Source organism: Lipophrys pholis (genome assembly GCF_963383615.2).
Source record: "Lipophrys pholis genome assembly, chromosome: 19".
Lineage (NCBI taxonomy): Eukaryota > Metazoa > Chordata > Actinopteri > Blenniiformes > Blenniidae > Lipophrys > Lipophrys pholis.
In genome coordinates this window covers 3,921,926-3,946,212 of record NC_137647.1, presented here as the reverse complement: position 1 = coordinate 3,946,212, position 24,287 = coordinate 3,921,926, and the positions used below count along the sequence as shown (strand labels likewise).

At 47.5% G+C, this 24,287-nt stretch overlaps 3 protein-coding genes across 3 annotated transcripts; 1 reads left to right on the top strand and 2 right to left on the bottom strand.

The window, feature by feature from the left end:
* Positions 1–494: 494 nt before the first annotated feature.
* nr1d1 (nuclear receptor subfamily 1, group d, member 1) lies at positions 495–7,644 on the top strand. The gene is made up of 8 exons (XM_080487341.1): positions 495–715; positions 3,617–3,889; positions 3,967–4,055; positions 4,479–4,623; positions 4,719–5,425; positions 5,520–5,705; positions 5,789–5,999; positions 6,831–7,644. Exons 1-8 carry the CDS (start codon positions 658–660, stop codon positions 7,049–7,051), a joined length of 1,890 nt encoding a protein of 629 aa, XP_080343467.1. The 5' UTR covers positions 495–657; the 3' UTR covers positions 7,052–7,644.
* Positions 7,645–11,098: 3,454 nt separating this feature from the next.
* LOC308124400 (keratin, type I cytoskeletal 50 kDa-like) lies at positions 11,099–14,390 on the bottom strand. The gene is made up of 8 exons (XM_080487354.1): positions 13,190–14,390; positions 12,680–12,762; positions 12,400–12,556; positions 12,162–12,323; positions 11,953–12,078; positions 11,796–11,870; positions 11,389–11,558; positions 11,099–11,304 (listed from the first exon to the last, which is right to left on the bottom strand). Exons 1-8 carry the CDS (start codon positions 13,691–13,693, stop codon positions 11,190–11,192), a joined length of 1,392 nt encoding a protein of 463 aa, XP_080343480.1. The 5' UTR covers positions 13,694–14,390; the 3' UTR covers positions 11,099–11,189.
* Positions 14,391–20,357: 5,967 nt separating this feature from the next.
* LOC308124406 (keratin, type I cytoskeletal 13-like) lies at positions 20,358–23,597 on the bottom strand. The gene is made up of 8 exons (XM_080487364.1): positions 23,530–23,597; positions 22,628–23,068; positions 21,839–21,921; positions 21,608–21,764; positions 21,347–21,508; positions 21,117–21,242; positions 20,814–21,034; positions 20,358–20,549 (listed from the first exon to the last, which is right to left on the bottom strand). Exons 2-8 carry the CDS (start codon positions 23,024–23,026, stop codon positions 20,453–20,455), a joined length of 1,245 nt encoding a protein of 414 aa, XP_080343490.1. The 5' UTR covers positions 23,027–23,068; positions 23,530–23,597; the 3' UTR covers positions 20,358–20,452.
* Positions 23,598–24,287: the final 690 nt, after the last annotated feature.

Here is a 24,287-nt window from a genome sequence, read left to right as displayed (position 1 = left end):
TTCATTTTGTTCCTGAAACAAAATACACTATGTTCTGAATACCTTACACACATTTCTATAATGTATATTTTGCCTGTTTGTGTATGTATGTTTTTTTTTTTCTACTTTTTTTATTTCTTTAATATTCATATCTCCTTGTATTGTACAATGTTGTGCTGCCGTGAATTTAACAAACTCTTCCTGGAAACAGTAATATGCCTCTTTTCACGTAATGTTGAGAAAACATGCCACTAAAACTAGACTTCTTGCCTCCATTTCCCACAATCCCCCGCGCGCAGCACAGCGCTGCGGCAGCTCCACGTGCTCGGTGGTTTAAAGGACAGGCGGGGCAAGTAAAGTGTGTCACTGGGGCACGAGGCGCTCCCCGCCGGTCACATGGTCCCGTTTTCTGCCGCGTGCGGCCGCAGTGGCCCCCGCACCATCACCATCATCGTCAGCGTGCGGCTGCGCGCGCGCACCGCTTGAAAGAAAATTTACGTACAGAGGCAGCGAGTGCAGCAGACGGAGGATCATCAGCGCGAGAAGCACTAGAACCGACAGACAGACCCACGAACAGAACCGATATCGCAACCGGGAGCAAAACGATGGAATAGCGCCGTTTTTCTTTAGTCTTCTCTTTGGGTGACGCGGGGGAACGTGGATCTTTAATCAGCCGCGATGACTACCAGGACAAACAACAACAATAACAACAACAACAACAACAACAACAGCACAGGTAAACAACCCGGTGACACACGGGTGTCATCCTCACCCCGGTCGTCACCCCGTCACGCTAAGATCAGACACGCGCGCCTCCGGACGCCGTTTCTTTGACTTTCTAAAGTGCGCTCGTGCGTAAAAGGTGGCCACAGTGGCGTTTAGGGATGTTTGGTTCATTTTTATTCAGGTAATCTTCATGGTTGCGTGTTTGTATGTTTGTTTTTTGCTTTTTGATAAATGTCAGATGGAAGCGCAACGCGTCAAAACGCACCCGCCGCGCCGCACGAGATCGCAAACAGACGCCGCGTCGCGTTGCCGCTGCAGCGGCGCCTTTCACAAGCGGCAGACGGAAGCGTCAAACCGGTTGCTGTTGCAAGGTGGATCAGCCGATCCGACCCGGTTCGATGGGACTGGCATGCTGGCAGTTTCATTTCACCCGATGCCGGTGACGTTTGTGTGTGTGCGTGTCCAGGTGCGCGTAGCGCAGTCACGGGGCCGTTCACCGTGTATCCGCCCCGTGTTCTGAGGAAACCGGGTCACGGTTACAGTCGGTGGGTCTCTCCGCGTGTATGCCTGTATGTATGTATTAGCGCGGGCACGTACGTGCGCGCCGGCCTGTGTTTGGGAGCTTGTGCCGGTTCACATGGTGCAACAAACTGAGCCATGTGCGCTTTGTTTTCACTGAGGTGCGCGCGCTATGATTGGCTGCTGCTCAGCCTGAGCTCATTACATAACTCTCCTCCCTCCTGCTTCTGCTGCTCCTGCCTCCTTTAAGGAGCCATCATGAAGCTGATTCATGTATAAATACCTCTACTAATGGTGTAAGAGGTTTTTGCTCCATGGCTGCATGTGTGTGTGGGTGTTGTTGCCATGGCACCAGGCAGCCTCTTTCTGCTGTTTCACTTTATGAGAATGTATCAGTGGGATGCTTCGTAAGAGTTGTAGTTGATCCCTGAAATGTTACATGTGACTGCTTATCTCATAGATATGGGCCAACAGATCTACTGTGAACACAAAGTTCAAGTCCAACCTCCACAACACAACAAGGTCCATGTCACGTCCTGATGGTAACATCACATCTGACAGCAGTAATGTGGGTGTAAAGGTGGGGCGGGAGCAGAGCCCCATCAGAATATAATGTACTGTAAAACACGGTGGAGGCGCCATCATGCCCCGGGTCTGCTTTACTGCCTGTGTTACAGCAGCAGAATTTACATTTATTAATCAATAGTATACTGTGTGTATGGACAATACCAGGCACCCTCTGCACACCGTCATCAACAACCAGAGGAGCATGTTCAGTGAGAGACTGCTTCTTCCCAAATGTCGGACTAACAGACTTAAGTCCATTGTCCCTCAGGCCACCAGGTCTGTACAACTCGTCACTGGGGAGGGGGGGGACAGAGGACAGAGGGGAAGGAGCAGTAGCCGCTACCCACCTCACCATCCTACATCTCACATACCATAATGCAAAACTGTGCAATACCCAATTGTCTATTCACTGCAAATGATCATACTTGTGCAATAATTCTGTCTGTAACCACAGAGCAGTTTAACGTTCGGCCACTTTCACTCCTATATTTTGTGAGGAGTCTTATTCTTTTTGCCATTTCTATATTTAGTTAGAAGCGGATCCTTCTTTTGACAACATTCCAGAAGCTTTCTGAGACAATCACAGACTGGATGCCGGCCCACCTGGTGGTTCTGGTGGTTTTAGTTCTACGTCGTCATGTAAACCTCAGGTGTGCATGTGTGTGTGTGTGCTTGTGTGGGTGGCTGATGAATGGCGTGAACGTGAGAGCTGGTGAGGAGGAGGAGGGGGAGAAGTGTGGAGGCGGCGCCGACAGCAGCCAGTCAGGTGGCTGTGCGCAGGACTCACGTGGCTGGAGGGCGTGACCACAGCGAGCACACGAGCCTCCAGACCAGCTCACCGGAGGAGTTGGTGTGTGTGTGTGTGTGTGTGTGTGTGTGTGTGTGTGTGTGTGTGTGTGTGTGTGTGTGTGTGTGTGTGTGTGTGTGTGTGTGTGTGTGTGTGTGTGTGTGTGTGTGTGTGTGTGTGTGTGTGTGTGTGTGTGTGTGTGTGTGTGTGTGCGTGGGGTGGATGGGAGGTGGGGGGCTGTAGACTGTCATGAAGCTGCTCAGTGTGACTGTGACGCAATTACACAGAATGCGTCTTTACAGTCTGAATACAAGTACACCAGACCATGAAGGACCTGACTGTGTGTGTGTGTGTGTGTGCAATGCATGTGTACAATGTGTGTATACCCACTGTACTGTGATGGGGCACAAACGTGTGGCTGTGACACGTGCAGACGACCAGCTGCACCCAGAGATGAGGAGGAAACACACACACACACACACAAACACACTGGGAGTTCGCACAGACACTGTTTGCACATGTTTGCACCTAGAGGGTCTTTTTAAATAAACCATGGGGGGGGGGGGGGGGCTTTGTTCTCAGATTTCCTAGAAAGTCTTTGTGTTTTGAACTTTCACTCCGAGCCCGTCCCCTCCTGTCTGTTACCATGGTTACATTAGCAGAGACACATAAAAGCCACAGTCCCCCCCCACCCCCCACCCAACTGAGCAGCTGCTCATGCTTTTGTACCTTTTCGGACGAATGTTCATCCTATGTTTAATCGCACACATCGAAGAAAACGCAAATACTCTCTTCTGATGACTCGTGAACAACTTAAGACTTCGGTGAGACTCAATCCAGTTTGAAACACGAGAGCTTCCCAAGACAGAGAGACAAGGGTGGAGTTTGGAGGAGCAGTTTACAGGAGTCAAGTTCATTTGAGATGAGCCACGTGGGTTTATGAAAGCAGATGCACTGTTTTCACTTTCACAATAACGAAGTTCTTCAGTTATAAATTCTACGTCTCACACCTCCTCCCGTCGTCCTCTCTCTCTGCAGGAGGCGTGATCTCCTACGTGGGCTCCTGTGGAGGCTCACCGAGCAGAACCAGCCCGGTCTCCATGTACAGCGAGAACTCAAACTCTCAGCCCTGCTTCCCCTCCTTTTCCACTCCTCCGTCCCTGAGCAGCGGCAGCAGCAGCTCGGGTTCGGCCGGAGATGACGGCTCCTCCTCCGCCTCCTCCTCCTCAGCGGGGGGCTCTCCTCGCGGGCGGGACGATGGCTGCGGCTCCCTGAGGGCGTCGCCCACCAAGTCGGTGGCCAGCTTGAGCAGTAAGAGTTTGAATGATTCCTTTGAGGCGGATCCAGACGAGCCCGTTCGGTTCTCATCCTTCATGTTTGTGTTTCAGAGCTGAGCGGCTTGATGCTGCTGTGCAAAGTGTGTGGAGACGTGGCCTCGGGCTTCCACTACGGCGTCCACGCCTGTGAGGGCTGCAAGGTCAGGCCCTCCTCCTCCTCCGTGTGTGTGTGTGTGTGTGTGTGTGTGTGTGTGTGTGTGTGTGTGTGTGTGTGTGTGTGTGTGTGTGTGTGTGTGTGTGTGTGTGTGTGTGTGTGTGTGTGTGTGTGTGTGTGTGTGTGTGTGTGTGTGTGTGTGTGTGTGTGTGTGTGTGTGTGTGTGTGTGTGTGTGTGTGTGTGTGTGTGTGTGTGTGTGTGTGTGTGTGTGCGTGTGAGAGATGACGTTGCCCTGTGTGTATGTGATGAAGGTGGGACGAAGATGTGCATGCGTGATGAATATGCAGGTGTGTGAGATGCAGGTGTGTGTTTGATGAACTTGTAATGTGTGTGTGATATCTGTTCGTGATGAAGTGTGGTGTGCGTGATGATGGTGTGTGATGTGTGTGTCGCTGTGTCTCTCTGCAGGGTTTCTTCCGACGCAGCATCCAGCAGAACATCCAGTACAAGAAGTGTGTGAAGAACGAGAGCTGCGTCATCATGAGGATCAACAGGAACCGCTGCCAGCAGTGTCGCTTTAAGAAGTGCCTGTCAGTGGGCATGAGCCGCGACGGTCAGTACTGTCTGCACACACACACACACACACACACCTCAATGTGGTGGCAACATTAACACCACCTCCTCCTCCTCCTCCTGTTCCTCTCACAGCTGTTCGTTTCGGGCGGATTCCGAAGCGGGAGAAGCAGAGGATGCTGGCAGAGATGCAGAGCGCCATGAATAACATGGTCAACAACCAGCTGCAGAGTGACTTCCAGCACGCCAGCCTCTCTTCATCCTGCTCCTCTTCTTCCTCGTCGTCGTCGTCCTCCTCGCCGTGCCCGGGGGTCACCATTGCTCCACAGCCTCAGCCCTCGGCCCTCCCCTTCACCCCTTCATCCCCCTCTCCTCCAGCAGCGGCCTCCTCTTCCTCCCCTCCTCCTCCTCCCCAGCCTTCTCTTCTGGCCCAGCCCCTCTGCCAGAGCCCCTCTTCGACCTCACCTCCGAGCCCCGGTGTTGACTCCACGATCAGCGCCATTGCCCGTGCCCACCGCGAGACCTTCCTGTACGCCCCTGACAAGCTGTCCAAGCCACTCGAGAAGAACAACCACCATCGCAACGGCGAGGCGGAGCTTTGGGGGTCCAACCACTGCCCCAACGGTTTCCATGCCAATGGCCTGAACACCATCTATCGCCATAACAACAACATAAGCACCGGATGCTACTTGACATCCGAGCAGCGCAACACCACTCACCATCACCACGGCAACGGGAGGCGGGTCCTGCACAACAGCAATCTGATTGGAGGAGGCCGATTCCCCGATCATGTGACTCAGGGGCAGAGCTGTGCGGCGAAGAACCACAAGGACATCGTCTTGGTAAGAGCCGTCAGCGCACGCTCTGATTGGCTGAGTCCCGTTAGGTGGGAGGAGTTTGACGATCAACCTTCTGACTGGTGTCCTCTCTTCGCAGGCATGTCCGATGAACATGCAGCCTCACGCCGACCCGTCGAGGAGCCCGCAGCAGATCTGGGAGGACTTCTCACTGTCCTTCACGCCTGCCGTGCGCGAAGTGGTGGAGTTCGCTAAACATATACCGGGATTCAACACGCTGACGGAGAGCGACCAGGTTACGCTGCTGAAGGCCGGCACCTTCGAGGTACGCGGTTGTGACGTCCTCGCGATGACCAGGCAGGAGAAGACACCCAAGATCTGACCGGAGGGTCCTCTCTATCCTCACAGGTGCTGATGGTCCGTTTCGCGTCGCTGTTCAACATCAAGGAACAAACGGTGACCTTCATCTCAGGTGCCACGTACGGCCTGCAGGAGCTGCGGGCAATGGGAATGAACCAGCTGCTGGCTGCCATGTTTGACTTCAGCCACAAGCTGGCGGCGCTGGAGCTGAACGCTGATGAGCTGAGCCTTTTCACCGCCGTCGTCCTGGTGTCTGCAGGTACTACACATAAAGAACACTCTCCATAGGCCCCGCCCTGCCTGTTTGTTGCTGCTATTTAAGAGTGAAAAGAAGAAGATTCCTGTTTATAGCCAGAAATCATTCTTCTTCTTCAGACAAAAGACCAAAACATCAGTAAACTACAAAAGCATTAGATCCAACTAAAGAAATTCGTCATATTTGCAGTCCTATACCTGTGTGTTATCCTCCATCTTTGTAGTCCTATACGTGTGTTATCCTCCATCTTTGTAGTCCTGTACTTGTGTGTTATCCTCCATCTTTGTAGTCCTATACCTGTGTGTTATCCTCCATCTTTGTAGTCCTGTACCTGTGTTATCCTCCATCTTTGCAGTCCTATACCTGTGTGTTATCCTCCATCTTTGCAGTCCTATACCTGTGTGTTATCCTCCATCTTTGTAGTCCTGTACCTGTGTGTTATCCTCCATCTTTGTAGTCCTATACCTGTGTATTATCCTCCATCTTTGTAGTCCTGTACTTGTGTGTTATCCTCCATCTTTGTAGTCCTATACCTGTGTTATCCTCCATCTTTGCAGTCCTATACCTGTGTGTTATCCTCCATCTTTGTAGTCCTATACCTGTGTGTTATCCTCCATCTTTGTAGTCCTATACCTGTGTGTTATCCTCCATCTTTGTAGTCCTGTACCTGTGTTATCCTCCATCTTTGCAGTCCTATACCTGTGTGTTATCCTCCATCTTTGTAGTCCTATACCTGTGTGTTATCCTCCATCTTTGTAGTCCTGTACCTGTGTGTGATGCACCAGCCCAGTGCAGAGTTGTTGTTAATTCTCTCCATCCGTCTCTGTGTTCCAGACCGCTTGGGCATCGAGAATGTGGTGTCAGTGGAGAAACTGCAGGAGAACCTGATCCAAACTCTGCGCTCGTTGGTCAACAAGTCGGCTGTCGCCCCCGGCAACAACCACGCCAACCTGGAATCGCCGCGATTCACCAAGCTGCTGCTGAAGTTGGCCGACCTGCGCACGCTCAACAACATGCACTCCGAGAAGCTGCTGTCGTTCCGCATCGACGCCTGAACACAGTGATCGGTGACTTTTTTTAAATTTCAGCCCGATCGAGTCCAGCGTCATGTTCCCTTTTACATAAAATCCTCACGAACGACTCGGAGACTTTAAAACGTGAACGTTGACCGTGAAGGAAACAGGATTCACCATGAATCTCTTCCAAGAGGACAAACCACATCCGCAACTTCCACACCAGCTAACCTAACAGCACCAGCCAATCAGAGGCGCAGCAGCTCCGACAGACAGCTCCGCCCACCAACGAGGCTGTAATCCAGATGTTTGTATAAAAGATGTAAATAATATTCAGACTTTAGACACAAACTGTACGAAGTGAATTCTGCGGTATTTTATTCTGTGTGATCTGTTGTAAAAACTTCTATATATATATATGTATAAATATGCAGAGAGGAATCCCTCTGTCTTTGTGTTTTTCTGCTGGGCTGCAATAACGGCTGCTTCATTTTTCACTTTATTCTTCTGAGCTGAGACACAAATAGTTATTTTTAGTACTGAAAAATAAGTCACAAACTGAGGCCGGAAGCTAAATTAGCGCTGGAGCTAACAGAGTTACCTATAAAGCTGAAACATTCAATTAAAGCAGGATTAAAAAAAAAACTAGTTATTCAGAACTTTATTTGTTCAATAATTGATTGATTGATGAGACTTGATAAATGAGGTTTAGCGTTCACATTTTGATTTCCTGTACAGAAGAGGCATTATTTGGGTAATTATTTCAGTGGAAAGATGATTAAGTTAATTTACTGTCGAGATTGTTTTGTGCATAATGAAGCAGGTGGAGTAACGTATGAGACTATCTGAACGTTGTTACACTGAGATATGATTGTCTTGAATAACAAAATGCTCAGTCCAAACAAAGGAGGTGTTCTTTCAATACATTAAATCATAACAAGGCGAGGTTCAGGACACTCCCAGTATCATGTAAGTATCTTTAGGCTGAGGAGTCAAACAGTGGACCCTCCGGGGCTGGGAGGATGTGGGTCGACCTGCAGCAGCGTAACCAACTTCTTCTCTCTGATTGGCCGGTTTCTAAATGACATCACACCACAGCTGGCCAATGAGGAGTCAGGAGGAGCAGCATGAGCAGTGTCCCACTTTGAATGAGAGGTGGCTTCTTACATAATGACTTTAAATACAGAACACACACACACACACACTACTACTACAACTTGTATGGTGTGTGTTGTATTTTACTACTGAAGGCTGAAAGTTGTGTCAATCCTGACTTTTATACTAAATCTCTCAATCTGTTTTAGATTAACTCGTCTAACCTAATTGAATCTTTGCATTAGTGTGTTTCCCAGCTTGACATAGAGGCCTTTAAAATAGCCTGTTTGAAGGAATCGGATCATTTTCACACATACAAATCCTTCAGACATGAAGGGATGAAGTCTGAAGATAAATGTCCACAATGCAAATATAAAAACTGATAAATTTCTTGTGAAAGGCAGTGGGGTGGATCATTGAAGTGACGTTAATTCTAAATACTTCCTTTAATATGTGCCTAAATACAGTATCTGTTAGTGGTGTAGTATGTTTGTGGTTTCAGGAAAGATCTTGGCCGTCTGCCACATGTACAAAACCAGAAAGACGATTTAACTCTGTCCATTTCAAAAGAATCATTAAACATATCGAGCGCCACCCTTTAAAACACTTTGCAAACGTCCACAGTGATCCCAGCTGCCTCGTCAGGTTGAAAACCCTTAATTAAACCATGCTCGTCTTTCCAGAACGATTTTTAGCTTAAGTCGATAGTAAAAGTCCTTCAACAGATCAGGAGCCTTGGTTTTCTGCACTGATTCGTAGAAGCTCTCACTTGGTCCAATGATTGTTTACCTTTTCAGTCTGTTAGCTGTTTGAGATGCTTGTTTCTTTACCTTTTAGCCTGCTTGAGTTTTCATCACCGCCTGAATGGAAGATGATCAGCTTATCAGGGGGACATTTAGATTCAGATAACAGCTGGAATTGCCAACAATAACTGATTTAACATTATGATTTCCACCTTTGACAAACACAGTGGGAAGCTAATCTCCTGGGTGGGCCAGTGAACAATGGATGTTCGTGAAAGCCACTTCCTCCTCATGTAGTAATCCTATCACAGGCACACGGCGACCTCCTTCATCCGTTATGCAATTCAGCCACTCCTCCAACAGCAGGATAAAAACAAACCAGGACAAACCCTCCTTGAGGCAGTTGAATGTGATCTTTATCAGTGAGGTGGGTCTCCTCCGGGGTAAGCGCATTATTTGTCCCTACATAGTCGTTGGCTTTTCACAACGAACCACAAGAGGGCGCCACATTACAGGACTTGCATCAAACATTGTGGCTCATGCCACGAAGTAACCAGTTGACTGAATTTGTGACTCATGCTGAAAAATGAATAATTGCACTTAAACAGTGGTGTAATGAAGACGTTACACCAGTCAAAAGCACATGTGGCGTCAGTGTCGCACAAAGCATGTTAGTCGCTGTTCAACGAGATCATTCAAGAGCTTCATCCATATGGAAATGTTGAACGTGCTGCTTTACTTACACATCCATGGAAAAATAGGGAGGAATTGTAGATTGAAGAATTCCAGTTATGGGCAAAAAAAAAAAGGAACAACTTGACATTGAAATAGCTATCGCAGCCACTACGAGAAAAATACAGAAAAGTGTGAGCAAATGAGTACCAAGTGTAACCAGAGCCTGACATGTTCAAACCAGATCAACCAGTCAACAGTCCCACGTCTTCATTTCTTATTGATCCGTCTTGTTTTATCATTTCAGGCCCTGATTTCAATTCACGGCTCTCCTTTACATGCAGATACCCCCAACATGCTTTACATAATCTGTCACAGGCATACAAACGCCACACAGAAAGACCCTGGCTGGTATTCAAACCTATGACATTCTCGTTGTGACGTGAGAGAACGAACCACTTCTCCACCAGAACAATCCCAGCAGAAAATTCTTTACAGTTAATCCACACAGACTAGAAGAGGATATTAAAAGAATAAAATATTACATCAAATGAGAAAGAATATTAAATAATACTAATATGCACAGGGGAGAATTTATATTTACAAGGCACATGGTAAATAAATATATACACAGTGAAGGGTTTGACAGTTCTAAATTATTTCCGGTGCTCCTTTTACTGTCAAGACTTGGAAAAAAAACCCCATCATGCTGGATAGAAACGAGTAAAACTCGCCAACAGAAAAGAAGAAAGAAAGTAAAAGTGATGAAAAAAAGAGTGAATGACAAGGAGCAAACAGGCAGCATCACGTGACGCTCATTTCATTCATTAATTGTTATTAAAGCCGTACCTTCATTTATAAAGGACTTATCACCTCCTGCTTCGATTTAAAGACCAGCTTGGAAAATAGTTTCATTTTATAGACATAATCCTTAAAAAGTGTAGCTTTTACGGCTTCAGCTTCATCTCTCGAGGTTTCTTCCTCTTCAGCTGGAGTAAGAGTCTCTGGACTCGCGAGCGCCCCCTAACATGAGGCAGAAGAACTGCCTGCCTCACCTGCTGCCTCTGAAAGATCACTGAGCATTCAGTAAAGGCAGAGTTAGCAGCTCATTTGGAATCCAAACGTTTTAAGTTTTATTTTTCCATGTTGCGTTTAATGGTTGCACGCCCCCCCCCCCCTACGTAACAGCACCAGACTATTGACTCAATCTGAAAATATAACTGCAAATTATGGTATCTTTTCAAACTAGAACTGGTGAAATTTCTGCAGATTTGAGTCACTTTGACTTTATAGTGTTGAATTTTAGAATCACCACTAGACAATTTTTATTCAGAATTCTTTGTTTCAATAGGATTTTCCTCTTAACTGTGAATAAACTCATGTATAACTAAAGTATGTGACCCATTCCTGTGCAGTCAGTGCATTATTAAAGAGCGGCTTGTTTTGTGCCTTCTGCAGTAAAGACTAGATACTGCATTTAGCATGCACGTTGACACTAAGTCTAATAGGAGCCGTCAGTTTTAAGTGGAGGCTCCTGCTGTTCGCACATTACAATAAAAAAATAAATAAAAGACAGAAGCATCATGTTTGCTTGGACTCTCGTTTTATTGTCGGTTCAGAGTTTCTGCTCAACAGTGCTGAAGAGAAGGTTTCCGATTGGCTGGCTGAGGTCAACGGCCCAACACGGTGCTGGTAGAGCTGGACACCACCTTTCCGTCAACCACCTCCTCCATCACGGTCACCACGCGCTTGGTGGTGGTCCTGGATGAGGATCCGGACGACAAGCTGTGGAGCAAAGGGAGAGCAGATCAGCCAAGTTGCATCTCGCCGTATCTTTGGTTGAAAGGTGTGTGACGGGTGGAACCTCACCTGCCGCTGGTGCTGCTGCTGCTGATGCTGGCCTCTCCGTCCAACAGTCTTCGGTACTCTGCGATCTCCAGCTCCAGACGGGTCTTGATGTCCAGCAGCATCTGGTACTCGGAGGACTGACGCTCCAGGTCGGCCCTCAGCTGAGCCAGCTGCTCTTCAAGAGATGACACCTGGAGGAGGGGGCAAAGGTGAGACCCTCAGTAAGAGTTTAAACCGTGACGAGAGAGTCACAGCGACCTCCAGTGGTCAAAGCCACCAAGAAACAATCTTTCCAGTTTTTCTGATCTGCTGAGTAAGTTGAAATATGAGTGAGGATGAGCGCCTTCCTCTTCTTCATCATTGCTACCATCACAAGAGGGAGCCACAGCTGACCTTCTGACTCCAGAGGTACAGTGGGATGCTCTCACCTGCATCTGGTATCCGGAGAGCTGCATGGCGTACCGGCTCTGCGTGTCGGCCAGAGTTCCCTCCAGAGACGCTTTCTGCACGGGGAAACAAACAATCAGGCACAGAGCGGTCATGTGGCTCGCACGGGGCGTGAGTGCAGCGGTTCGTGAGACTCACCATGCTCAGCTGGGACTGCAGTTCGATCTCCAGCCCCTGCAGCGTTCGTTTGAGCTCTGTGATCTCCGATCGAGACGTCTGCAGAGTCTCTGTGTGCGTGATGACCTCCTTACTGAGAGACTCCGACTGCAGACAAACACACGTCACATTAGGGATTTTTGTATCTTTCAAGTCTCATCCCTTTTCGAAAGTGATGTCACGGCACTCACTTTTGACGTGAACCAGGCCTCCAGGTCCCTCTGGTTCTTGGCGGTGACACCCTCGTAGTACTCCCTGATTTCAGCCATGACGGCAGACAGGTCTACCTGGGGAGCGGCGTCCACCTCCACGTTCACCTGCCCGGTCATGTGCGTCCTCATGGCCAGCAGCTCCTGCAGGAGGAGGAAGAGAAGGGGTCAGACACCACCCACCAAAATCAGAGAAGCCTTCACCTGAAGCCACGCCCACCTCCTCGTGGTTCTTCTTGAGGAAGATCAGCTCCTCCTTCAGGCCTTCGATCTGCATCTCCAGGTCGGTCCTGGCCAGCGTCAGCTCGTCCAGGACCCTCCTGAGCCCGGCGATGTCGCTCTCCACCGACAGACGCATGGCCAGCTCGTTCTCGTACCTGCAGGGGGCGCAGCAGAGTCAAACCTAAAGACTTCACAGCAAAGCTCCAAATATGACCGACAGTGAGTCAGTCATAGCTTTGCTAATGTAATCAGATTTGTTTGCATGGTCCTCGACTCACTTCAGCCTGAAGTCGTCAGCAGCCAGACGAGCGTTGTCAATGCTGAGGTGAATCGATCCGTTCACTCGGACTGCGCCCTGGATCTGAAAGAATTGGAATAAAATTAGATGATCCTTAAGTTTCTCTCAAGCATTTAAAAGTGAATAATGTCAGGAAAAAAAAAACAAAACACTCGGGCCAGATGCATTTTTGAAATACAATTGAACCGTGAATCCGCTGCACAGAAACGTCAGAGGAATTCTGTCGTCACTGAGAAACAGCGGAGTTAAACACTAGATGCAGCCCAATCAACTTTCTAAACATCCAAACTCGTTTTTCTGCCGTTTTTAAACTCTTTGTGCATTAAAGGATTTATTTTGTCACCCGTTTCATTGTGCATGTTTGACTTGTTGATTCATTCTAGTGTTTAATTCTAAAACCTGTTGAGTCCATGAAGTTAAACTTGAACTTTTGACGACACCCCCCGCCACCATTCAGACTCCGTTTCCCCATCACGCCCCGGGGCCTCACCTTGTTCTGCAGGTCAGCGATGGTCGCGAAGTAGGCGCTGTAGTCGCGTTTCGCGGGTCCGACCTTGCTGTCCAGGAACTGTCGGATCTTGAGCTCCAGCTCGGCGTTGGCCTTCTCCAGAGCGCGCACCTTCTCCAGGTAGGTGGCCAGACGGTCGTTCAGGTTCTGCATGGTGAACTTCTCGTTCCCGATCACGCTGTCATCACCGCCGGACAAGCTGTAGTTCATAGAGTACCCGCCGGCGCCGCCGCCACCGCCACCGTAGCCTCCACCGGAGCTGTAGCTCCCGCCGCGGGACACGGAGGAGATGCGCACCCCGGAGCCCGACGCACCGCCGTACACGCTGCGGGCCTTGCTGGCCACGAGACCACCGCCGAAGCCGCCACCCATGCCAAAGCTGCTCCCGTTCATGATGATGCCGCCACCCATGCCGCCGGAGGAGCTGCGCGTCGAGCCGCCGGAGCTGCGCGTCGTGGTGGTGACGGAGCGTGCGTACTGGGACATGATTGAGGCTGAAGGTTGTGCTGTGGCAGGAGGACGCACAGAGAGGAGAGTGAGGAACAGCTCCTGCACCTCCTCCTTTTATACCCCCCGCGAGCTGGCGATCAATCATCAGGCGATGGCGCGCCCGCGGAAAGGTATGCGCACCGGAGGGGTGGCGGCCGCGGGTGCGGCGGGGATGGTCCGCATAAAAAATGTTAACCTTTACACAGAGCTAACAATGAAGAGCTGTGCTCACCTGTACCTCCTCCTGTGGGCTCGGTGACCTTTCCCCAAGCAGCGCGAGGAAGAGGAGGAGGCAGTGAAAGTGTGGGCGGTTAATTACAGCTTGTTAGAAAAACTTCCAATATAGCAAGGAGTCATTTTCTGCAAAGTACAAAGCAAGAAAAGTAGGAACACGCGGTGCTGCAGAGTGCCAGTTAAAGTACTTAATTTAGATTATAAATACTGGAGAGCAAACCCCTGCAGAGTACTTTTATTTTAAAAAGAGTTTCTTTGTGTGAAGGTTAATTAGAAATGAAGTCAATAATCCTCATGAGGGAGAACATCTAGGACATCCATTGCCGGGTCACTGTCTTCTAAGTTTAATGTCTCTCTTTTCTTTTCTTTTCAAGCTCGATGAAGACTTCATCATTACATCCAGGCCTGCTGAAGCAGAGGGACAAAACAGGACCGGGCTTGGACAGCACTGATCTAAGAGGAGAACTTTTACACCAGGGACATGTTTTCAAGGCCTCCTGCTCCAACTCGCCTGAATTTAATCAATGAATCATCATTAACTCTGCAGATAATGAGTTAATTATTACAGTCCGGTGTGTTGAAGCAAGGGCACGTTTAAAACCGTGCAGGGCCGAGGCCCGGGCAGTGGTTAGTGCTCTTGCATCACAGCAAGGGGGTTGTGGGTTCAAGTACAACCCGGGACCTTTCTGTGTGGAGTTAGCATGTTCTTCCTCTGTCTGTGGGGGTTTCCCACCTGACCCGAAGGCTTCGTTCACACTGCAGGGAAATGCAACCTAATTCTGAGTTTTTGCTCACAAGTGACCCATATCTGACCTGTTTTGTTTGCATATGAAAGCTCCATTTCCGATTCTTTTTTTTCCACACGAGAGCCAGGCCTTGTTCATATGTGGTACCAATTTGGATATTTTTCTACATTTGACTGCCTCGTCATTGACATGTGACTGACGTTACGGATCAGCGCCGGAGGGAGCGGCACCACCAAAATATGTCAAATCTGTTAAAAGCTGTGCTCTGTTTTCTTAATTCTCCTTTCCTTCCTCACGTTGTCTCGATTTTGTGGCTGGTATTTAACAACCACTTGAAAATGGATCTACAAGCTGACCTGTGTTGCCAGATAGGGCGGTATCCCCCAATTGGGGAGCCAAACTCTCCTATCTTTTAACTTTATGTCACGCAATTGTGTGAGTATAGCATGTTAATTTGTTTTTTTAACTTTATTTTATGTTGAGCATTTTTACGTTATATACAACAAAAACCAAACATTGACCAAAAAGATAAAATACAAAAAGAGAAAAACAAACAGAAGATAGTAGGGATACACCTGTATTCATATTAAATTAAATTAGGGATTCCACAGCTGTGCAGTGTCATCGAGGCCTCCCTACTGTTCTTTATTACACATATGATAATTTGGTATATGATGGATGGATAATATAATAGGATGGATGGATGGGACCAGGAGAGCCCATCCTTGATCCAGGAGGAGTAGGAGGTTGACCTTGAGATAAGAAGTCGTTAACACAGACCCTCTCCAATGCTACATGGTCATCATCCACATTTAAAGTTATTTAACAGCTTCAGTAACACAAGTCTTGGTCCATGTTGGGATGAAAACTTAAACGCAGCTGGCGTACCTACAGCTATACCTAACATCCATCACCCTACACACACCTAGAACTCAAGCTTGTCCATCATGTGTGATCCATCCTCGGTATGGATGCAGACTCCAACCCTCGCCTTCGCCGTTATCAAGGTGGATTGAGGAACAGTAACTTTCATTCCAAAGCGGTTGGCAGCTCGTCGTTCCATTGGTCTTTTTACAGCCTTGCTGTCGTGTGGAGACAGAAACACGTTAACCTTTCTAGCTCTATTACCTGTGATTACACACGGCTTATCCCCCTCCTCCTGCAGGATCCTACACGTCCGAGGAGTAACATTAGAAAGGTCGCCTCAGATCAATCCGCCTCGTGTGTCTGAGGACTTGTCTCACTGTGAAAGTTCCCCTGTCCCCCGAGGATCTGTCTCGGAGGTTTTCGCACTGCAATTTGCAAAAACGGCTGATATTGTTAAAGTGGTTGTTAATTTGGACCCATGAATAATAAGTTAGGGTTTTGGTAACTTTAACAAGCGTGTGAATAATAAATGAAACTTAATGGGCTTTGTGAAAACTATCTCGGCTCTCTTCAGATTAAATGAATTTGGAGCAAAGTGACATAAAGCTCTTTGTCACCCTGACTGGTGGACCTCCTGGTCCTCCTAATCCGGTCCTCTGTGTTTCTGTCATGTGCTGGACGTCGGTTCGTTGGCATTGTTTTTAGTGTTCGGTCCAGTATTCCTCTGGATAGAAGCTATATTTTCTTCATCAAAGTGTGAAAAGTAAATATTTAAAGCCACTGCTCTCAGACAAAGTCCGGACGTCAGAAAATACAAGATTCGTGTTTGAATGACCGACGGGTCCAAAACTAGTGATTTTAATGAAAGCAGTGACTATGGGCGACCTTTTACAGACTCCAGTCGTGTCGAGACAGAAACAAGTTCACCTTTACAGTTCAGACAGTTGCCTTTGATTGCTCACTGCTCCTCCTCCTGCAGGATCCAACACGTCTGAGGAGCCACCGAGACGAAGGACACCTGGGATCCATCGGCCTCACCTTCCTGTGGGTCTGAGGACTCATCCCGCTCTGAGAGTTCCCATGTTAGATGGTCTGACTCAGGTTTTGGTTTTTGCATCTCTGGCTTTACAGCTCCTCCTCCATCATTTCTTCCTGCAGCTTCTCCTAAATGATGCGTGAATGAACTTTATTGCACAGCAGAGTCGACTCTGGTCTCACAACACAAGGTGACAGATTTGACTCTTAACGTGACGCTTCTGCCGCTGCAGGTGTAGCTGGTGGACCTCATGGTAGATTACTTGGTCCTTATTGTGTTTCTTTCTTCAGGATCCTTTAAACTCACCGCGGGGCAAAGACAACCCACATTTTGTCGCTCTGTAGCGGGTCGATTAGAGGTTGATCTCTGGCATGATGTGATCTGATTTATTGTCCTCCTCCTCCACCTCCTCCTCCTCCTCTTCCTCCTCCTCTCTTCACACCTGTTCCTTGAATAAACCTTTGAATGAAACAGTTTCAGATGAATGTTATCAGACCTGTTTCTACGCCCTGCTGACCTTCATCTTCCCCTGGACCACAGCCAGCTCTGATGAATGATGCAAAGCTTTCTCAGGTTCTGCATGCCGCAAACGTCCGCGAGTCCGAGTGACACCCGAGTGATGGATGATGGATGAACATTCTCCAGCTTGTTGTTGACACTGTGGAGAGGCGATCTCAACTCGGAGGAGCCGATCTGGACGTGGGGACTGGAAAGGGAGAACAGGTGGGATGGAGTCTGCGTGGTGAAGTGATCCACAGGAAACCCCCTGAACCTCGCACACGGGGGCGGAGCTTGAGGGGAGCCCTGCAGGCACCCGGCGCCCAAAGTGCTACAGCCTCTCCTGGATTTGGCCTTTATGAGTTTACTCACACTTCCCGTCATCACCCTGCTTGTTTGTGACTGAGTCAATAAACTGATGGAAAAAACCACTACCTCCTGTAGCCTGTGTTCTCTCCCACTTTCTCTTCTGTAGTCTCTCTCTCTCTCTCTCTCTCTCTCTCTCTCTCTCTCTCTCTCTCTCTCTCTCTCTCGTTTAGTCTGGACATTAAGATAAGATCAACCTTTATTAGTCCCACTCTTCATTAATTGCACAATATGGACGTCCTCAGACAGACCTTCAGACAAACCACTTTCACCTGAACACGTCTGAGACTCGATGTCTCGTCTCCTGTAATGGATTTTTAATGTCTCGGAGAGAAACCAGTTTGTTGGGGCGTCTCCACATTCATTTGAACCCTGCTGACAGATGAGCCCAAATCACTCTCTCTCTCACACACACACACACACACACACACACACACACACACACACACACACACAGAAAATGTTTCTTCTCAGTTAAATATTTTATAATTTTGTTTACTTTTAACGTGTAAAATGGATCATGTAAACAAAACGTTTTAATAACTGTGTGTGTGTGTGTGTGTGTGTGCGTGTGCGTGTGTGTGCATATGAAATGTAGCACCCAACAAAAATGAAGTCTCATATTTCTGAGCAGTGATGACTATTGGACAGACTCCAGTATAAGGCATACTTCACCATCTCCAGAACTGTCACTAGAACCTGTTTTACAGTTCGACAGTTTCCATCAAGTAAAGCTTTGTGAGTTTCCAAAAATGGGAACTCCTGGAGCTGGAGGACTGGAGGGCCGGAGTCCTGCATGTTTCCCCAACAGTCCCGTGCGCCAACACACCTGAATTTAATGATTGAATCCTCGTGGCGCTCTGCAGACAGTCTGATAATGAGCTAATCATTACAGTCTGGTGTGTTGAAGCCAGGGCAAGTCCAAACTGCAGGACTGGAGCCCATCCCTGATCCATACCAGAAGCATGTACGTCAGGTCCAGTCTCAACGAGACATTGTTTGCTTCATGAATGTGATGCCAGTGTCTCTTCCTCCGGCTTCATGAGCAACATCACACAGAGTTTAGTTCATCTGTAGATTTTCACGTCCACCTCGGGTCCGGGGAGACGCTGAAGAATTAAGATTAAAAAAAATTTATAATTCAGCTGGAGTCTGACGATAGACTGACTCTGGAGACATTTCCTGACAGGTGAGAGGAACAGAGAGAACGTGTTGGGACAGACTGGGAGGTTTACGAGAATATAGCCAAAACATTAATTAAACTCAACATCGTGAAATGGATTACAGTGGATCTTCAGTGACAAAAGTACAATGGAATTTGAAAGTGACATCATCGATTAAGATATCCATCCATCCATCCATCCATCCATCCATCCATCCATCCATCCATCCAACCCACCAACCAACTCTCAAATACCAGCTCAACACAGTCCTCTCTAATAGGTTTTTTCTAAAAGGATTCATGTTTAGTCAGCAGAACTTTGTTTGAGTGTTTCTTTTAAATTTGAACACATTCAACTAAATTCTATGATCCTTCAATTTATTTGGAATTACTATCAGAAAGGGACATTTTTGCAAACATAAAACAAAAGGTAGGCGAGCCCTACCAGACTGTATGAAGTAATACTGGGTAGAAAATATTTTATATTTTATTTAGTTTTTTGGCTTGACCAAGTTTTTAACTTGACCTATACTAATAAGTAAGGGTTGATATCATCAATAATGTCGTAGGGAAAGCACTGTAGTTGATCATAACCATATTTAAAACAATGTCAAGGCTTTGAGTTAGTTATTTCATTCAATATATAACAAAAAAAACAACAACAAAAGACTTGCAATCCTCTGACAACTGACATGTCAAGATGCACCACAACACTGTGCATATAAATCTAAAATCATCACACCTCTGCTGTTACTCAGAAGATTATGTAACTGCAGAAACACCCACAAACAACTAACCGGGCAAATTGCAATATTGTTCTGGTATTATGTGACCTGTATCCTTAAAACTCTTGCAGAGTATAGTGATGAAAATGTCAATATTTTCGCAAAAGCATATCAAATACTACATAAGATTACTACAATCTCAACATAAAGCCAATTTCAATGAGACCGTCTGGTGCAAAAGACAGAGAAATGTTCCCCCCATAAAACACCATTCAAAGTGCAATCAATGTTTTATTTGAATTTCTTTACGATTTGCTTGGTGGTTTGTCTGGATCGAAGCCTCTTGCGAACCGGTTTGGTCCCACGGGGCCTTATGTTTGACACTCCGGCACGAGAAGCTTTCTCGACTTCAGTATTTTCCATTCTCGTGGGGTGATCTGGACCTGTGAGCTTAACGAGGACACAGCGCCATCTGCTGTTCTCAGTGGGAAAACACCACAATGAAAAAGAAGGAGGCGTGCAGAAGAGGTGACGTCACGATGCTTTGTGATTCGCAAACCAAAATATTTTACATTTTGTTATGATCTACTTTGTGGCAGTAAGGAAATGGTGTCCTCCGTAAACAAAGTTGTTGTGTTGTGACTTTTACTGTTGTTTTATTTGCATCGAATCTTCTGGGACACTGAACTTTTGCATTGAGTTTCCATTAAAATCATACATTATATTGGATAATAGAAAGTTATCTCCGTGAGAATGTGTGTGTGTGTGATTCCTAAATAAGATTTTCTCTAAAATATTTTGTTGGTTTAGGAATATTCTCAGGTGGTTTTTTTCTGGAATCAAGAAGATGTTGCTCATCAAAACTAGTAACACATTTTTTTTTTAAAACATTTTCATTTGAGTGCTGCCCCCTGCTGGTTAGTTTTTATTCATTCATAGTTTATTTTTGTTAATAAATGGGGAAATCTTTTTTTTTTGCTTTGAAAAACCCCAAACTTAAAAAAGAATCAAAAATAAGACAAACCCTCAGAACTGAACTTTTATTTAGTTTATGTTAAACCAATCACACAGACACTGGTTCCGTTTCTGATCCTGGTCCTGGTCCGGGTCCAAGTCCTGGTTCTAGTCTTTGTTAAACTTGTTGGTGGACAACACATTTCCATCAGAGTCGACTTCCTGCACGATGGTAACCACTCGAGTGGTCTTTTCTGAAGCAATGCTAAAAAAAATAAATGTAAAGGTCACTTTATTATTGTCATTCAATTAATTTAATTTAATATAAACGAGAATATTTTCAGTACACTGCTAGTAATAGTAATATTGTTGTAGCAGCATCAGACGCATTAGAATGAAACACACTAATACTACATTAATGTGAACTGTAAACCACTAACAAAATGTTGAATAATAAGAGTCTTCGAAATGCTACATGAGTAAAATGTTATATGGGTAAATGTAGAGGTGATCCCTGCGGCGCCCCCACCTGGTCAGCTCTCCATCCAGCAGACGCCGGTACTCTGCGATCTCCAGCTCCAGCCGGGTCTTCAAGTCCAGCAGCACCTGGTACTCCTGCTGCTGACGCTCCAGGTCGGCCCTCAGCTGAGCCAGCTGCTCCTCCAGGGCCAACACCTGCCTCTGGTAACCCGCCAGCGCGGTGGCGTAGTGGCCCTGCGTCTCAGCCAGCGTGTTTTCCAGGGAGGCTTTCTAAAAGGAGGGGACAGGAAGTGAGTCAGCGGGGGACAGGAAGTGAGGAGGGAAGGTGAGAGGAGGTGAGAGGAACACGTACCATGCTGAGCTGTGATTGGAGCTCGATCTCCAGACTCTGCAGCGTGCGTTTGACCTCTGTGATCTCCGAGCGAGACGTCTGCAGAGTCTCTGAGCTCACGGCGGCCTCCTTACTGAGTTCCTTCGACTGAAATGCAAGAAGGGCCACATTCAGACCCGGCGGTAATGTGCTTTTCAGACGATTAGATCGTAACGACAGACTTGTATCCAGAGCGTTTATTGGATGCTGACCTTGGCCTGGAACCAGGCCTCCAGCTCCGAGTGGTTCTTGGAGGCAACGGTCTCGTAGTGCTCCCTGATACCGGCAATGACGGCGGACAGGTCCGTCTGTGGAGCGGCGTCGACCTCCACGTTGACCTGACCTCCCATCAGAGAGGACAGAGCCAGCAGGTCCTGCAGGAGCACGCCGTCAGAGTCCATCTGAAACCCCTTCCCCTCCCCTCCCCTCCCCCTCCCCTCCCCTCCCCTCCCCTCCCCTCCCCCACCACTCACCTCCTCGTGGTTGCTCCTCAGCTGCACCAGCTCCTCCTTCAGACCCCCCAGCTGCAGCTCCTGGTCCCCGCGCCCTGCCGCCAGCTCGCCCAGCGCCTTCCTGAGCCTGGAGACGTCTACGTCCACAGACTGACGCAGAGACAGCTCGCTCTCAAACCTGAAAACACAGACTCGCCTGGTCCGTCACTAACCTCCAGGCCTGAACAAGCTCGACTTCTCCTCAACACTCACTTGGCTCTGAAGTCGTCCGAGGCCAGTTGTCCGTTGTCGATGGCGAGGAAGAGCGCGGCGTTGTTACAGTGAGCAGCATCGATCTGCAGATTCAACAAATGTTTTGTTTTTTAAATGTCTCATTCAAAATCTGTTATATGCCATGGATGTGAAGAAACAGCACCTAATTCCACAGCGATGTAATGTCTCCCTCTAGTGGTGGTAGTATTGTAATTCATGCTGTTTTAACTACAACCCTAAAGTGATGATCAGACAGCAGGATACTAATATTAACAGCTGGACTGATAGCATTCCTGGTAGTTCCCTACGTTCAGGTATATAACAAATAAAAATGCAGAGTAAAAACAAAAAATCCTGATCAACTCTGGAAGTCAAAACTTAATTTCAAGCGAATGTCTTCACGTGATCTCGCCTGTTATAGCAAACACTTGCTAACCCTCACCAAGCTGGATGTTTGTTTGAAACTTGGAGAACAAACAAAGTTTAGTTTACTGAGCAAAGAAACTTCCAAACATGCTTCAGGCAGATTTCAGCTGTTTGTGAAAAACAGAGTAAAAGTCACATTATTATTTCTTCATTTTACATTGAAAAGTCTGAAGGAAACCAGAGAATTCAAGTTTCATTTATCCATTTTAAATCAGACTTTGGGTTTTATCTTTCTACTTTTCGATTTCTTTTTAAAATACATTTTTATTGTACCATGAAGAATGAAATTAAATCTGCACCGCTGTTCCATCTGTGACTGTGATGATGGACCTGATGACCAACATGGGACCTGACAGCGCTCACCTTGCCCTGCAGCTCTTTGATCCGGACGTAGAAGGTGCCGAAGTTGTTTGTGGCTGGCTGCACGCAGCTGTCCAGGTGTTTCCGGATCTTGAGTTCCAGCTCGCCGTTGGCGTCCTCCAGCTTGCGGACGTTCTCCAGGTAGGAGGCCAGGCGGTTGTTCAGGTTCTGCATGGCGTCCTTCTTGTTCTCGGCGACGTTCTCCAACAGGTTTACCCCGCCGCCTCCCCCGCCGCCTCCACCGCCTCCTTGAAGGGCTTTGGAGATCCGGACCCCGGATCCCCCGGCGCCTCCGTACACACTGCCAGAGCTCCCCAGGCGGGAGGACGCCACGCGGGAAGTCATCCCGATGGAGATCTTGGAGGAGGACTTGTAGCCGCTGCGGTTGGACAAGGAGGTCATGTTGGTCTGTTGGTCCTTCAGCTGTCAGCAGAGACTGAGGACCTGAAACAGACATCCCGACCTTCTTAAACCTGCAGCTCAGAGGACAAACATCCTGGAGGCCCGAGATCAAACAGGTTGGACCTCAAAACAGACCTGAGGTCTGTTTATAAGTCGCTGCCCTCAGCCCTGGATCAACACTTCTAACAGCCAGCAGACGCTGTTATGGTTACACAACGCTTCACGCAAATATACATTTTCATGTTATATCGTATCTACAGGCAACAGGAGGGGTTCCTGTCACCTCGGGTGTCAAGCAGCCAAAATGACGAGATGCAAACATTTCACTTTATTACAATGTCTACCAGTGCGAATAACCTTAGTGAGGATGTAGGGAAAACTAATCTTACATTTTTAACCAAGGACACAGAAAAACCAAAACCTCAAATAAGTTATACATAGGAAGCAGTTTTCTGTAGCTTTAACCATGCAGGATTATGATAAAGAAATGTACGGAATATTACTGTAAGGTGACTCAGAACAGCAGGTAAGGATTCTCTCCTCCTCCTCTTCCTCCTCCTCCTACTCCTCCTCCTCCTCACTGCCACTGGTGTCATCAGGTCGACCAATCAGGGGAAGGCAACAATACGGTTCGATTTGCATTCCTGCTGTCATTATTTGCTTAGGAGTACAGGACACGCACGCACGCACGCACGCACGCACGCACGCACACACACACACACACACACACACACACACACACACACACAGTTGTAATGCTCAAAAAAATACAAAGAAATAGAATGGACATGGACACACAAAACACACAAACATAGGAAAACCTCAACAAATCAAAACAAGAACGCAAATACCACAAATCCATCACAAATTCCTCACTCTGCTGCGCCCTCTGCTGGACTAAACTGGCTACTAGAGGTTTTAAAAGAACAACAACACATTAATACACTCTAATCCGAGGCTATTTTGAGTGGGTTGCACTGACACATCACTGGATAAGTCTCACAAGTGTTCCCTATATTATGAAACCAAAATTATTCAAATACACCTCGTGGTTGCAGAGATAGACTCTTTTCATTTTGGGTGTGTAATATTTCAAGGAGAAGCTTGAAAACGAGGCTTGGTCCTACAGACCATAATTGGTTAGATTTCATATCTCCTCCAAGCTCGACGACTGCAATGCACTCCTCATTGGAATCCCTGGCAGGAGTGTCCAAAGGCCACAGTACATTCAGAACGGCACTGCCAGGGTCCTGATGAGGGT

What these genes read in the sequence shown, in the direction of transcription:
- nr1d1 (XM_080487341.1), top strand. Translation starts at nt 658, where the DNA reads ATGACTACCAGGACAAACAACAACAATAACAACAACAACAACAACAAC. An exon ending in AGTGGGCATGAGCCGCGACG is followed by an intron (nt 4,624 to 4,718) that starts GTCAGTACTGTC and finishes TTCCTCTCACAG; the next exon opens with CTGTTCGTTTCGGGCGGATT. An exon ending in CGTCGTCCTGGTGTCTGCAG is followed by an intron (nt 6,000 to 6,830) that starts GTACTACACATA and finishes TCTGTGTTCCAG; the next exon opens with ACCGCTTGGGCATCGAGAAT.
- LOC308124400 (XM_080487354.1), bottom strand. Translation starts at nt 13,693, where the DNA reads ATGTCCCAGTACGCACGCTCCGTCACCACCACGACGCGCAGCTCCGGC. An exon ending in AGGCCTGGTTCACGTCAAAA is followed by an intron (nt 12,079 to 12,161) that starts GTGAGTGCCGTG and finishes GTTTGTCTGCAG; the next exon opens with TCGGAGTCTCTCAGTAAGGA. An exon ending in TGCAGTCCCAGCTGAGCATG is followed by an intron (nt 11,871 to 11,952) that starts GTGAGTCTCACG and finishes TTCCCCGTGCAG; the next exon opens with AAAGCGTCTCTGGAGGGAAC.
- LOC308124406 (XM_080487364.1), bottom strand. Translation starts at nt 23,026, where the DNA reads ATGACCTCCTTGTCCAACCGCAGCGGCTACAAGTCCTCCTCCAAGATC. An exon ending in AGGCCTGGTTCCAGGCCAAG is followed by an intron (nt 21,243 to 21,346) that starts GTCAGCATCCAA and finishes CTTGCATTTCAG; the next exon opens with TCGAAGGAACTCAGTAAGGA. An exon ending in CTGGATGGAGAGCTGACCAG is followed by an intron (nt 20,550 to 20,813) that starts GTGGGGGCGCCG and finishes TATTTTTTTTAG; the next exon opens with CATTGCTTCAGAAAAGACCA.